Raw genomic sequence first — 14,278 nt, forward strand, 5'->3', positions numbered from 1 at the left:
CTCTCTAGAGCCAGCCTCCCGACCCTCATCATCCTAGACTTTCTGATTCAGTTAGTCTCAGAGTGGGGTCCAGAAATCCGGAGTTTTAGAAGTTTCATAGGTAATTCAAATATATAGCCATGCAGGAACTACAGCTTGTAACATACTATATTAAATATCGTTTTGCAAAGACTTGAAAGCAGGATTGATGTTCATTCTTCCGACAAGACCAGTCCCCAGAGAGACCTATAATCATGGACTATGAAAAATCTAGGTCCAGACCAAGTTTGCTTTTTACCTCGAAAGGCTTCTTTCTCTGCCCCATTTCAAACCTGGGGGAAGTTATTGAATTGTGGATGTCATCTGGTGGTAGTTACTGTCGTGCTCAGGATTTTGGAAAGACTTCTGTTTATTTGGCACGCTCCACACAAGCCTGTCAGGCCCTGGGGATTTGTGGCATTTGCAGAACTTACAAGGCAGGCAACATAAAAATATATAAGTCACTGAGTGAAATATTTGGGAGCTCCCTTCACTTTTACAAATTGGCCATAAAATAGAAACCACAGACATAACATTCGTATAACCATAGTTGCCAAGAATGAAGAATCACTTGGGGTGCAGGAGGGAGGGTGCGGTGTGGGAGAGGGAGGGTTTTTGTTGTGTGCTTCTTGTAGGATACACAAAGAGAGAGTAAGTATTGAAAATTTGTGTGCAAATGATAATAGGGACATTAAAGTTGAAATGCCTAACAATTGGCAAATATCTGTTGAGGAAAAATGGGGATTTTGATCTAAAGAGGGCTTTAGACATCTTTTCACAGTCGTTAAGTTTACCATTTGAGGGTATTCGCTTGTCTTGATAGACATTTTAAGTGCATTTAGGATTTTATATACATTTCACTATGACGTATTGCTTCCTGTTTTTTCCCTTCCTAGTGAAGTGGGTCACAATATCTGAGGCAGCTGTGACTGCTTATAATAGATTAGGGGAAAGAATACAGGGAAAACTACATCCATCCTTCTCTTCCCCTCCCGTTAGCTGCTCTGACACTCCAGACTTACATTAGCTTATAAAATGCATCCTGAGGGTGGAGCGAGAGAGGCCAGTCGACTCCTGTCAGCTCCAGCTGAGCATCTGGGGACATAAGTAATGGATGAGGAATGCCCGACGATGCTGGTTGTGAGCGTAGACTGTTGAACAATAGCATTTAATGAGACTGGACACATTCAAGACATGACAAAAGAAATAGCATCTCTGTTGCAGAAGCCAAACTAAAGGTCATTTTCACCTTTTGATGTTTTATTATATTAAATAGAGTGTCATTTTGGGGTCAGGTTAGCTGTAAGCTAGATTTTGGTACTTTTTTAGCTTTGTGACCTTGAACATACCAAATGATCTCTCCGGCCTTGGTTACTCGTCTAAAAATAGTCCATCTCACAGGGTACTTGAGGAGATGAAAAGACAATATCAAGCTCTAGTCAAGTCAAACACAGATTGGGCTGTGGGTGGGAATGAAAGAGACTAGTGGTACAGGGTGGGGAGGGAGTTGGAAGGGGATGGATTAATCGACATTGCCTCTAGACCTCAAACTCTGTCATTGTGTGAATCTGTGATCTATGGGAAAGAGGAGGGCACACAGGAGAATCACTTAGGTACTATTAATGATGTTTAAATTATTTGAAAGTTTAAATTCTTAGAGAAATGTACACTAGAGTGAAGACAGTTATGCTATTTGATTCACTATTGTTAACAAAGATTAAAAAAAATTTACATGGCACAGAGCCTGCACAGGGGGTCAGGGTCAGCCCTCCATAAAAATCTGTCCTGTTTTTTTTACCATCATTTCAGAAAGTACACATCAGAAAAGATGACAAAGTTGGTAAAACAGACTTCAGGAGCACATTTATAGTTCTACTGAAAACAAGGATGAGCAGCAACTCATTCCCATTCTTAATTTTAACACCTATCCCAAACCCCCAAAACAACTCACTGATCTGGCCTGACTAAATCTGCCAGTTTCCAGTGAATTCCATAGGTTTTTAGAAAGGATTTAAAAGCCCCACCCTAAATTTGAGAAAGGTTATTATTTTTGATGGTGTATTGTATACTGTGGTTCAGACAATAAAGAATCTGCCTGTAATGCAGGATACCCAGGTTTGTTCAGTCCCTGAGAGGGGAAGATCTTCTGGAGGAGGGCATGCCAATCCACTCCAATATTCATGCCTGGAGAATTCCATGGACAGAGGAGCCTGGCAGGCTATGGTCCATAGGGTCGCAAAGAGTCGGACACAACTGAAGTGACTTAGCACACACTCACTGTGTTAATTAACCAAGAAATTCAGGAGAAATTATTTCCACCTCAGGTTTCTAAGTGCCTCTGTTCTTCATCTAAATTTTCTAAGATACATTTTATACTCTTAGAATAAAGTACTTAATATGTAGTAACTCACACCTTCTAGGTCACCAATTTAGTTATAAAAAATGTTGACTAAATTGTTGTTCTATGCTGTCCTAGGAGACAAGGAAAAATGTATTCATCCAATTCTTGAACAGTTTAATTCCCCAAAGAAATTAAAAGTTGTGTTTATTTTGGCAGCTTTATCACAACCACAGTCTATCTCCCGGCCTGGTTATTACAGAAAATCCAACTTACAAACACTATTAGCGCAGTTCCACTAGATGTGAAGCCCAGTTCAACCTCCCTGGGTCATAATCTCATGATGATTCATCCAAATATCTGAACTTCTACAGTTATTTCCAGAGAATAGACTTTTGAGGTACTCACTGATGGAACAGACCTATTATATTGATGGGCTTTTTTACCCTGATGACTTTTATTAGCATTTATCAGCTGTATTGGAAGATTATCCTGGTCTCACAGTTTAGTGGAATCATTGTGTTAATGTTAAACAGTACATTAAGCCCCTCAGAGCTGCCAAGAACCAATCGATGTCCATTGAGACACTATGTAGCCAAGGCATTTTCTAGGCACCATGAGGACACATGGATCATGGCATCCATTCCCATCACTTCAAGGCAAATAGTTGGGGAAACATTGGAAACAGTGAGAGACTTTCTTTGCTTGGGCTCCAAAATCACTGCAGATGGTGACTGCTGCCATGAAATTAAAAGATGCTCACTCCTTGGAAGAAAAGTTATGATCAACCTAGATAGTATATTAAAAAGCAGAGACATTACTCTGCCAACAAAGGTTCATCTAGTCAAAGCTATGTTTTTGCCAGTAGTCATAGATTGGAGAAGGAAATGGCAACCCACTCCAGTATTCTTGCCTGGAGAATCCCATGGACAGAGGAGCCTGGTGGGCTACAGTTTCTGGGGTCGCAAAGAGTCGGACACGACTGAGCGACTAACACACACACATGAGGACACATAAAAGAAGATATTATGACTGACCCTAAGGAAACAAAGTATTGCTCATTTAAAAATATATATGTGAAGAACTATATCAAAATGGTATAGGGCTGGTTGCTAAGTAAGTGATATTAGTATTATATTTTACTCCAAAGACAATTAGCCTTGAAGCTCCACATTTACAAAATGCTGCTCTGCCTAAAAAACATTCTAAGAAAGTTAAACCTATAATTACAAAGGCAAAAATTCAAATTGCATTCCATAGCCAAGTTTGGGGTATATTTAGATATGTTATACTATACTCTTTAACTTTGGGCCTTTTATGGCCTTCTGTTATGGATATGTGCTGAATGATGGAATCTTTTGGTTATTTTATTTGTCAATTACTGTTGAATGCCCAGCATTCAATATGGAAATAATGTCTTTAGTGGGATTTAAATATTTAAGCAGATACTTTTTATAATTGCTTCTTAGTCTATCAGAATTTTTATAACTTGGCAATTAGAAAAGAAAAAGAAATAAAAGGCATCCATACTGCAAAGGAAAAAGTAAACTGTCTCTGTTTGCAGATGACATGATCAAATATATTGAAAATCCTAAAGAATCCACACAAAGAAACTATTAAAGCTAATAAAATGGGTTTGTCAGGGTTGGAGGATACAAGATCAATATACAAAAATCAGTTGTATTTCCACCAGTGAGCAGCTAATCCAAAAATTAAATTAAAAAGCAGTTCCATTTATAATGGTGGTTTAGTCACTAAGTTGTGTCCAACTCTTGTGATCCCATGGATTATGGCCCACCAGGCTTCTCTGTCCATGGGATTTTTCAGGCAAGAATACTGGAGTGGCCTTGCTAAAAACTAGCAAGGGGGCACTTTTCCAGTTTCCTTCTGATGTCTATGTCAGAAGCTTTCTCCTGTCTCTTTTATAAAACTTTATTACACACACACAAAGAATACTGGAGTGGGTTGCCATTTCCTTCTCCAGGGGATCTTTCTGACCCAGGGATCAAACTCAGATCTCCTGCACTTTGGGCAGATTATTTACCACTAAGCTACCAGGGAACACCATTTAAAATAGCATTAAAAAATAAATAAAAGAATTATAGGGCTTGTACACTGAAAATTGAAAAATATCAATGAAACAAATTAAAGGAAAATCCAGTAAGTGGAAAGACTTCTATGTTCATGGATTGGAAGACTTAATATTATTAAAATGGCAGTAGTCCCCATATTGATCTATTGATTCAACACAGTCCCTGTCAAAATCTCAACTGCCTTTTTTGCAGAAATTGACAAGCTGATCCTAAAATTCATAAGGAAATGCAAGGGACCCAGAATAGCCGAAACAATCTTGGTAAAGAAGAACACAGTTGCAGGGATTCACCCTTCCTGATTTCAAAACTTAGAACAAAGAAATGGTAACCTAGATTCTGTGGTACTGGCATAGGATAAACATATAGATCAATGGAATAGGACCGGCAGTCCAGAAATAAAACTGTAGTTTTATGGTTAGTGGGTTTTCAGTAAGGGTGCCAAACAATTAAATAGAGAAAGAAGAAAAGTCTTTTCAAAAAAATGCTGCTGAGGCAGATGGATATTTACATGCAAAGGAATGAAGTTAGATCACTAGCTCACATCATACACAGAATTAACTCAAAATAAATCAAAGACCTGAATATTAGCACTAAAACTATGAAACTTCTAAGAGAAAACACAGGTGTATATCTTTGTGACCTTGGATTAGGCAATGGTTTCTTAGATATGATACCAAAAGCATAAGCAACCAAAGAAAAAACTACATAAACTGGATTCCATTAAGATTACAATCTTATGCTTTGACATTTCAAGAAAGTGAAAAGACAGTCCATAGAATGGGAGAATATATTTGCAGATCATATATTTCCAAATTAAGAAAAAATATAGAACTTTAAAAACTCAATGGACAGTGAACAGGATCCTACTTACTGCACAGGGAACTCTGCTCAGTGTTATGTGGCAGCCTGGATCGGAAAGGGAGTTTGGGGGAGAATGGATACATGTATATGTATGGCTGAGTCCCTTTGCTGTCCACGTGGAACTACCACAACATTGTTAACAGGTTATACTCCAATATAAAATAAAATGTTAAAAAAAAAATTTGGAAAAAAAAAACAGTGAAAAGACAAATAACCAATTTTAAAATGGGCAGTGTTTGAATAGACATTTGTCCAAAGAAAATATACAAATGGCCAATAAATACATGAAATATGCTCAACATCATTAGTCATCAGGGAAATGCAAATCAAAACCACAATGAGATACCACTTCACACCCATTAAGATGGCTATAATAATAATAATAATAAAAACAGGCAATAACAAGTGTTGGCAAGGATGTGGAGAAATTGAAACTCTCATGCATTGCTGGTGGGACTATAAAACGGTGCAGCTGTATTAAAAACAGTTTGGCAGTTCTTCAAAAAATTAAGCATAGAGTTACCATATGATCCAGCATTTCTACTCTGAGGATTTACCCAAGATGAATCAAAAACATATGTATACACAAAGACATATAGATAAATGTTCACAGCATCATTGCTCATAGTAGGCAAAAGGTGGAGACCATCCAATGTCCATCAACTGATAAACATATAAATAAAATATAGCCTATCCATACAAGGCAATATTATTTGGCCATATAAAGAGATGAAATACCAATTCATACTACAACACTGATGAACCTTAAAAACATTATGCTCAGTGAAAGAAGCCAGACACAAAAGGCCACATGTCCTGTGATTCCATTTATATGAGATTTTTGGAAAGCTATAGGCAGAACCCTAGAGACAGAGTAGATAATTTCAGCGAATCAAGATAATGAGGTAAATGGAAGGGATTGCTAATGGGTATGGAGTTTCTTTGGGGAGTTTCTTTTCCAGTGCTCTGGAATTAAGTAGTGGGGATGGTTCACAACTCTGTGAATATACTGAAACTCACTGAATTGTACACGTTAAAGGGTGAATTTTATTGCTTTTAAATTATGTCTCAATTTTTGAAATTACTGTTATTTCTCACAAGCACTCTACAGATTGTTCTAATAAAATATAACTTGCAAAAGAATATCTTCATTAAAGCACCTATTTATATATTTTGTTCTGAAGAAAAAGACAACAGTGACTTCACAGTCAATATTCTAGATGGCATGAAATGTTACCAGTTTTACATGTCAAGGTAGATGGAGGAGTCCAACGGTTCTCTCATGTTACACTGTGAAGAAGAATCCCGGTTCATCGTGTCCATTCTCGTTAGCTTCGTATGGGCCCTTCTCATTTGCTGTTGTTCTTCAGTTGCTAAGGCGTGTCTGACTCTTTGCGAGTTTGACCAAATGTTTATCATTCTGCAGTTGAGGGAAGAATCCTCAGTGTTTCAATCCCAAAGCCTCTCATCTGCTCTCGTTCATTCTCAGGTGCTGCCTTTCCCGAGCCAGGTGGTGTACAACAGAGTGGGCAAGTGTGGGAGTCGGACCGTCGTCCTGCTTCTGAGAATCTTGTCAGAGAAGCACGGATTCAATTTGGTCACGTCAGACATTCACAACAAAACCAGGCTTACTAAGAATGAACAAGTAAGTTGTCTTTCCTTCATTTGCACAATTAGTGGGTGCCTTCCGGAACACCCTTTCACCCCTACCAAATGAATACCAGAGTTACAATATCATACTGTATTTTTGCCACGGTGTGGAAGGAAATTTAAGTTGAGGGTTCTGACAGAAGTCTGTAAACCAGGAAGTTTCCCTGAAGGGATAATTTTATTAAGACCAATGAAGGATAGAGTACATGGTCATTGTCTGTTTAGCTAAAATTAGCAATGCTTAAACCTCACATAGTTACACCACTGAGCTATAGGGAATGCTGACATCTTGGGAGCAAAAATAAGAAAACTTGATTTTAATATTTCTTCCTTTGCATTTCCTCACCAATGTCCTAAGTTTTTATGGTTATAATAAAGAGAAAACCCTCTTTGGGCCAGGAATCTGGTTGGTTGATGGGGGCACGAGCTTCCTATTATGGTAAGTTCAGGGGATCTTGAGGCGCCAAAACAGCTCTTGGCCTATTCAGTGGTAGCAAAAGAATTACTCCACCTCCTGGGAACAAATCTACCCTAAGACGCTGACCCATATGAGGGCCATTCGGGTGGTAGAATAGGAGTGCTGGGTTCTGCCAGGAAGCTGGGAAGACAGATTCCATTTTGTAAGCTGACACCAAAATAGGATTGATAGTCTCCATTGAGATGCTTTGTTAGTGTGGACAAGCTAGGCCTAGTGCTCTCATAATCATTTTACAGGGTTAAGTTTGTTAGCTTGGTCTCAAAAAGTTGCTTTGGTCCTCTTAGGTATTTAGAATGGGGGAAGAGTATAATTCAGGGCAGGCTTTCCTGGTGGCTCAGTGGTAAAAAAATCTGCCTGCAATGCAGGAGACCTGGGTTCGATCCCTGGGTTGGGAAGATCCCCTGGAGGAGGAGGGCATGGCAGCCCTTTCCAGTATTCTTGCCTGGAGAATCCCCCTGGACAGAGGTGCCTGGTGGGCTGCAGTTCACTGGGAACCACAGAGTCGGACACGACTGAAGTGACTAAACAGGAGCAGCAGGATAAGTCAGGGCTCTTCAGAGACTAGTACCAGCAAGATGGAGATATATCTATCAAAAGATAAACAGATATCGATGGATAGATGGACAGTCAGACAGGAATGGAGATGTACTATGAGGAATTCACATATGCAATGATGGAGGCTGAGAAGTCCCACGCTCTGCCATCTGCAAGTTGAAGGCCCAGCAAAGCCATTGGTGAGACTGCACTCAAGCCCGAGTGTGAAAGCCTGAGAAGCAGGCGAGCCCACGATGTAAATCCCATGATGTAAGGGCAGGAGAATACGATATGAGATGCCTCAGCTCAGTCAGTGAAGCAGGAAAAAAGATCACTTCCTCCTTCTTCCACATTTTGTTCTACTCGGGCCTTCAAGGGATTGGATGAGGCCCACCCACGCTGGGGAGGGAAATCTACTGAGTCCACTGATTCAAATGCTCATCTCCTCCAGAAGCACTCTCATAGACACACCGGGAAATACTGCTTAACCTGGGCATCCCTTGGCCAGTCAAATTGACACATGAAATTTAACCATCACACCACTCAGTGACTAGGTAAATTTAGGGAATAAACAAGGTGCATGGTTTACTAGGGTGAGACCCTAATACTATGTCTACTTCTTTCTTACACGATCTTCACCTTTCAGGCATTCAAAACCTCACACACACAGGGACTATGCAATAGCCTTCCTGTCTCTCTTGTCACAGGGAATGGTAGGACTGTTTTGAGAGTGTAAGGCTGCCAGCAGCACTTGCTATAATGTCTGTATGTTGCTATAATATCTGTATGTTTACTGTCTTCCACAGTATAGGATCAAAATGCCCATTTCTTTGAAAACTTCCATCAAAGGGTCTCTGAGTAACAGGTCTAAATAGTCATAAAGTGAAAGAGAAGTCGCTCAGTCATGTCGGACTCTTCGCGACCCCATGGACTGCAGCCCACCAGGCTCCTCCGTCCATGGGATTCTTCAGGCAAATGTACTGGAGTGGGTTACAGTTTCCTTCTCCAAAATAGTCATAAGCAATAAGCAAAAAAAAATTTTGAGATTGGATAGCTCAGTTGGTAAAGAATCTGCCTGCATTGTGGGTGACCTGGGTTCAATCCCTCGGTTGGGAAGATCCTCTGGAGAAGGGAGAGGCTAACCACTCCAGTATCCTAGCCTGGCGAATCCCACGTGCTATACAGTCCATGGGATCACGAAGAGTCAGACACGACTGAGTAACTTTCACTTTCACTCTTTCACTTACAAGTTCTGCGGTAGGTGCTCAATAGAAAAATTATATTCGGTGACATTTTAAGATATCACATTCTATCAGTAATTTTCATGGGGTAGGTTCTCTGATTTCCTTATCTGATTGAAGAACAAATATAATTAGGGCTGGTTATGCCCTTTTTACTCCCTGAAAGAGAGCAACTATAATAAATAGCCTATACTATTGGAATGTTATTATAAATAAAAAATTTGGTTTTCTTTTGAGTCTTTCAGTCAGCTATCAGATTAGACTTAAAAGTTCCTATGTATGGAAATTATGCTCAGTTCTTAAAGCCTAACAAAGTATAGTATCTGGACTTTAGTTCCCACTGCAGAAAAGTGTAAAAACCCAGAGGGAGCAAAGTAATGAGAATATTAGACCCTAAGATGTTCAGGAAGGCCCTAGAAAAACGAGCACAAAATATGATATTTGAATACACTCTGGAATTTTAAACAAATCAACCTACTTTGTTTCCTATGATGAACTGTAAAGGGAAGGACTTAGATTAAAAATGAAGAATAATTTACTGCTGCTGCTGCTGCTGCTAAGTCACTTCAGTCGTGTCCAACTCTGTGCGAGCCCATAGACGGCAGCCCACCAGGCTCCACGATCCCTGGGATTCTCCAGGCAAGAACACTGGAGTGGGATTGCTGGGTCATAAGGGAGTTCTATTTGCAATTTTTTAAGGAATCTCCACACTGTTCTCCATAGTGGCTGTACTAGTTTGCATTCCCACCAACAGTGTAGGAGGGTTCCCTTTTCTCCACACCCTCTCCAGCATTTATTGCTTGCAGATTTTTGGATCGCAGACATTCTGACTGGTGTGAAGTGGTACCTCATTGTGGTTTTGATTTGCATTTCTCTGATAATGAGTGATGTTGAGCATCTTTTCATGTGTTTGTTAGCCATCCGTATGTCTTCTTTGGAGAAATGTCTATTTAGTTCTTCGGCCCATTTTTTGATTGGGTCGTTTATTTTTCTGGAATTGAGCTGCATACGTTGCTTGTATATTTTTGAGATTAGTTGTTTGTCAGTTGCTTCATTTGCTATTATTTTCTCCCATTCAGAAGGCTGTCTTTTCACCTTGCTTATATTTTCCTTTGTTGTGCAGAAGCTTTTAATTTTTTTAATTAGATCCCATTTGTTTATTTTTGCTTTTATTTCCAGAGTTCTGGGAGGTGGATCATAGAGGATCCTGCTGTGATTTATGTCTGAGAGTGTTTTGCCTATGTTCTCCTCTAGGAGTTTTATAGTTTCTGGTCTTACATTTAGATCTTTAATCCATTTTGAGTTTATTTTTGTGTGCGGTGTTAGAAAGTGATCTAGTTTCATTCTTTTACAAGTGGTTGACCAGTTTTCCCAGCACCACTTGTTAAAGAGATTGTCTTTACTCCATTGTATATTCTTGCCTCCTTTGTCAAAGATAAGGTGTCCATATGTGTGTGGATTTATCTCTGGGCTTTCTATTTTGTTCCATTGATCTATATGTCTGTCTTTGTGCCAGTACCATACTGTTTTGATGACTGTGGCTTTGTAGTAGAGCCTGAAGTCAGGCAAGTTGATTCCTCCAGTTCCATTCTTCTTTCTCAAGATTGCTTTGGCAATTCGAGGTTTTTTGTATTTCCATACAAATCTTGAAATTATTTGTTCTAGTTCTGTGAAAAATATGGCTGGTAGCTTGATAGGGATGACCCACAGAGATGATATGGGGAGGGAGGTGGGAGGGGGGTTCATGTTTGGGAACACATGTAAGAATTAAAGATTTTAAAATTAAAAAAATAAAAAACTATAAAAAAATAAAAAGAACACTGGAGTGGGTTGCCATTTCCTTCTCCAGTGCATGAAAGTGAAAAGTGAAAGTGAAGTCGCTCAGTTGTGTCTGACTCAGCAACACCATGCGAGCCCATAGACGGCAGCCCACCAGGCTCCTCTGTCCATGGGATTTTCCAGGCAAGAGTACTGGAGTGGGGTGCCATTGCCTTCTCTGGAATAATTTACTAATGGTACACAAGTTGTTAAGTCTTTTAGAAAGGGTTAAAGCCAAAGTCATCCTTTCCTCTAAAACAGAGGTTAGTTCTCATCTGTTTGGAATGATTGGCTTGTCTGGAAGCCAAGGAATAGACTAGACAATCTTTTAAGGTTCTTTCCAGCCCTGTGATTCTGTGATATATTTATACAACTTCTGCCATGATCTGTGTGTAATTAGTTGAAACATTTCTGATTCCTGTGGTCAGTGTGACCTAGAATATACTTCATTACTTAGTTATTGCCGATTCCTATTAAATTATAAGGCAGGTTTTTAAAAACTTAAGGGAAAGGTATAGATATGGTAGAAAAGGCAAACAAACAATTCTGATGTTAAAACAAGCATAAGGATAGTGACAGTTGCCTCTCTGGAGCTAGCTGACTGGGCTGTGACATACAAGGGGAGCCAGGAAACGCCACGACAAGAAACCCAAGTCTGAAGTAGTTCAAGGAAGACTTGAAACCAACTGTCAAGAATGTTTAAAGAAACTTTCTTTATTACATGCACCCTTTTTCTAAAGATTCAAAGTGCATGAAACAAGTAGAGAAAAATTTTTATTTTAACCTAATATATTCAAGAAATAATCTGTGGTGTGAATAGCTCCCTTTTCTTGGTAATTTATTGAAGGAAAGGGGAGTATGTGATTTAGGAGATGAGTTAAAATTTTATAGTCAGTGGTTCTTAACACGAAAGAATAGAACTCTGAAAATGTAGTTCCCATGGCAACATTGTTCTGTGGAGTTAATGACAAGTCTGCTTTGGTTCGGTACGAGTTAAATGGACTCTCGTGGGCTGGCCTGGGACTCTCTCCACCATGTCGAACATTTCTTTTATGAGAAAATGTGTTCCAAGTTCCAAACTACTGACTTACAAATGAACTTTGGAAAAGTAACCGCTTATGAGACTGGAGACTGGAATCATCTGTATCATTGCATCCATACACAATGCCATCTCTCTGGGCTAGAGTCAAATTCACACATACATTTCTCCCTGGAGGGTAGCTGTCATCTCACACACACACACACATGCACACACACGTACACACACAAACCCATTGAGTACTAGATTTTTAAAAATCTATTTCATGGAATAAGACACTGAAGGGATTATTAAAAAGGAAAGAGAGCATGAAGACAGCAAATGTTACAACATCAATAAAAATCCCATTACATCTGCCCTTATAAGAAATAGAAATGCCTTTGAAGTTAATATTTTAGAAAACTGCCTCCACAGAAGAACATGGACAGCTGGTGCTGGCCAAATGTTGGACCTTTTGCAGGGCATATAATGGGAACTCAGGATGACATCATTTGATTTATGCTCTAAAACCAGATTTAAATCGCTTGGGCTAGTTTAGATACTTTCTTAGAAAACAGAGATCATGTACAACCTAAAAGATAAAGAACCATTTTCCAGAAGGCAGGAGGTGTGATTTCCAAAAGACTCATACCCATCTTTGTTAATGGTCTGAGCCTATCTTTCAGAATGCTGCTCTGAGGATAATAAAAGCCAATATATCAGAGGCATATCACAGACATAAGAAGTCAAAATGATTTCATTCCTGTTGGAGAAGGGCAAAAACTGTTGGCATATGAACCTAAAAGATGGAGAAAGCAAGTACATTTCCAATTTTTATTTATACTAAAAAATTTTATTTATTTATTTATAAATATTTTTATTTATTTATACTATGTGTGTGTTCAATCACTTCAGTCGTGTCTGACTCTTTGGCTCCCCGTGGACTGTAGCCCCCCAGTCTCCTCCGTCCATGGGATTCTCCAGGTAAGAATACTGGAGTGGGTTGCCATTTCCTCCTCCAGGGGATCATCCCAACCCAGGGAATGAACCTGCATCTCCTGCTTTCCAGGTGGATTCTTTACTGCTGAGCCACCAGGGAAGTCCATACTGAAGCTATGGAGGATTCCAGACTGAAATAGCAGCACCTGCTCTGTGCTAATCGTTTTACTATTATTTCATTTAATTTGTTTGGACCTAAAGCTAGACCAGTGAGTGGGTACGATTTCCTGTTTTACGGATGAGAAAATCAAGACAGCCAGATGAAGTCACTTTCCAAATATAATAAACTGACTGTCCATGGCACTTGGGCTTGAACTTGGGCCCTCCCGAATTCAGAAGCCACCCTCCTAATGCAGTGGCTATCTGCTCTGGCTGCACAGCAGGATCTTTTTAAAACAAACAAACAAAATGTTTATTTTTTTATATATTTTTGTCTGTGCTGGGTCTTCCTTGCTGTGGACTTTTCTTTAGTTTTGGCAAGCAAGGGCTACTCTTTGTAGTGTGTGAGTTTCTCTTTGCGGCAGCTTCTCTTGTTGTGGCTCCCAGGCTCTAGAGTGCAGGCTCAGTAGATGTGGTACATGGATTTAGTTGCTCTGCGGCTTGTGGGATCTTTCTGGGTCAGGGATCGAACCTGTGTCTCCTACATGGGCAGGCAGATTCTTTACCACTGAGTCACCAGGGAACCCCCAGCACAGCCTTATGATTATGTGGTTGCTGTAGCCCTTCTCCTGGAGATTCTGGGGTAGAGTCCAGAAAAGTTTGTATTTTTATTTCTTTGATCAAGCACCACAGGAGTTTCAGAGTTAAGGTTGTTGTTGTTGTTTAGTTGCTAAGTCATGTCTGACTGTTTCGTGACCTCATGGAGTGTAGCTGCCAGGCTCCTCTGTCTGTGGGATTCCAGGGGTCTTCCTGATCCAGGGATTGAACTTGTGTCTTCTGCACTGGCAGGTGGATTCTTTACTACTGAGCCACCAGGGTTAAGGATCCTTGTCAAAACCATCATATCAGCATTTCCCTAAGTGTGTTCCTGAGAAATTTAGTCTCCTAAGACATTGGGGGAAAAAAATGAAAATATCATGACTTAAAAAGTTTGGGAAATGCTATCTCCTTGTCCCCCTCTAGGAAAGTCACAACAATATTCACATTTTAAAGACTCTGAGAATTCTTTTAATTAAAAACAAAACAAAAAAGTCTGTTTGATCAGCTTTCACCTAAAGTGTCCCAGTCTGA

At 39.7% G+C, this 14,278-nt stretch overlaps 1 protein-coding gene across 1 annotated transcript in view; it reads left to right on the plus strand.

Moving 5' to 3' along the window:
- Positions 1–14,278, plus strand: part of UST (uronyl 2-sulfotransferase) — a 312,460-nt gene that overhangs the window by 188,533 nt on the left and 109,649 nt on the right. The window contains exon 3 of the mRNA XM_052645814.1: positions 6,800–6,955. Coding sequence (XP_052501774.1) covers positions 6,800–6,955 — 156 coding nt within the window. The remainder of the gene's footprint in view (positions 1–6,799; positions 6,956–14,278) is intronic.

Source organism: Budorcas taxicolor, chromosome 9 (assembly GCF_023091745.1).
Source record: "Budorcas taxicolor isolate Tak-1 chromosome 9, Takin1.1, whole genome shotgun sequence".
Taxonomy (NCBI): domain Eukaryota; kingdom Metazoa; phylum Chordata; class Mammalia; order Artiodactyla; family Bovidae; genus Budorcas; species Budorcas taxicolor.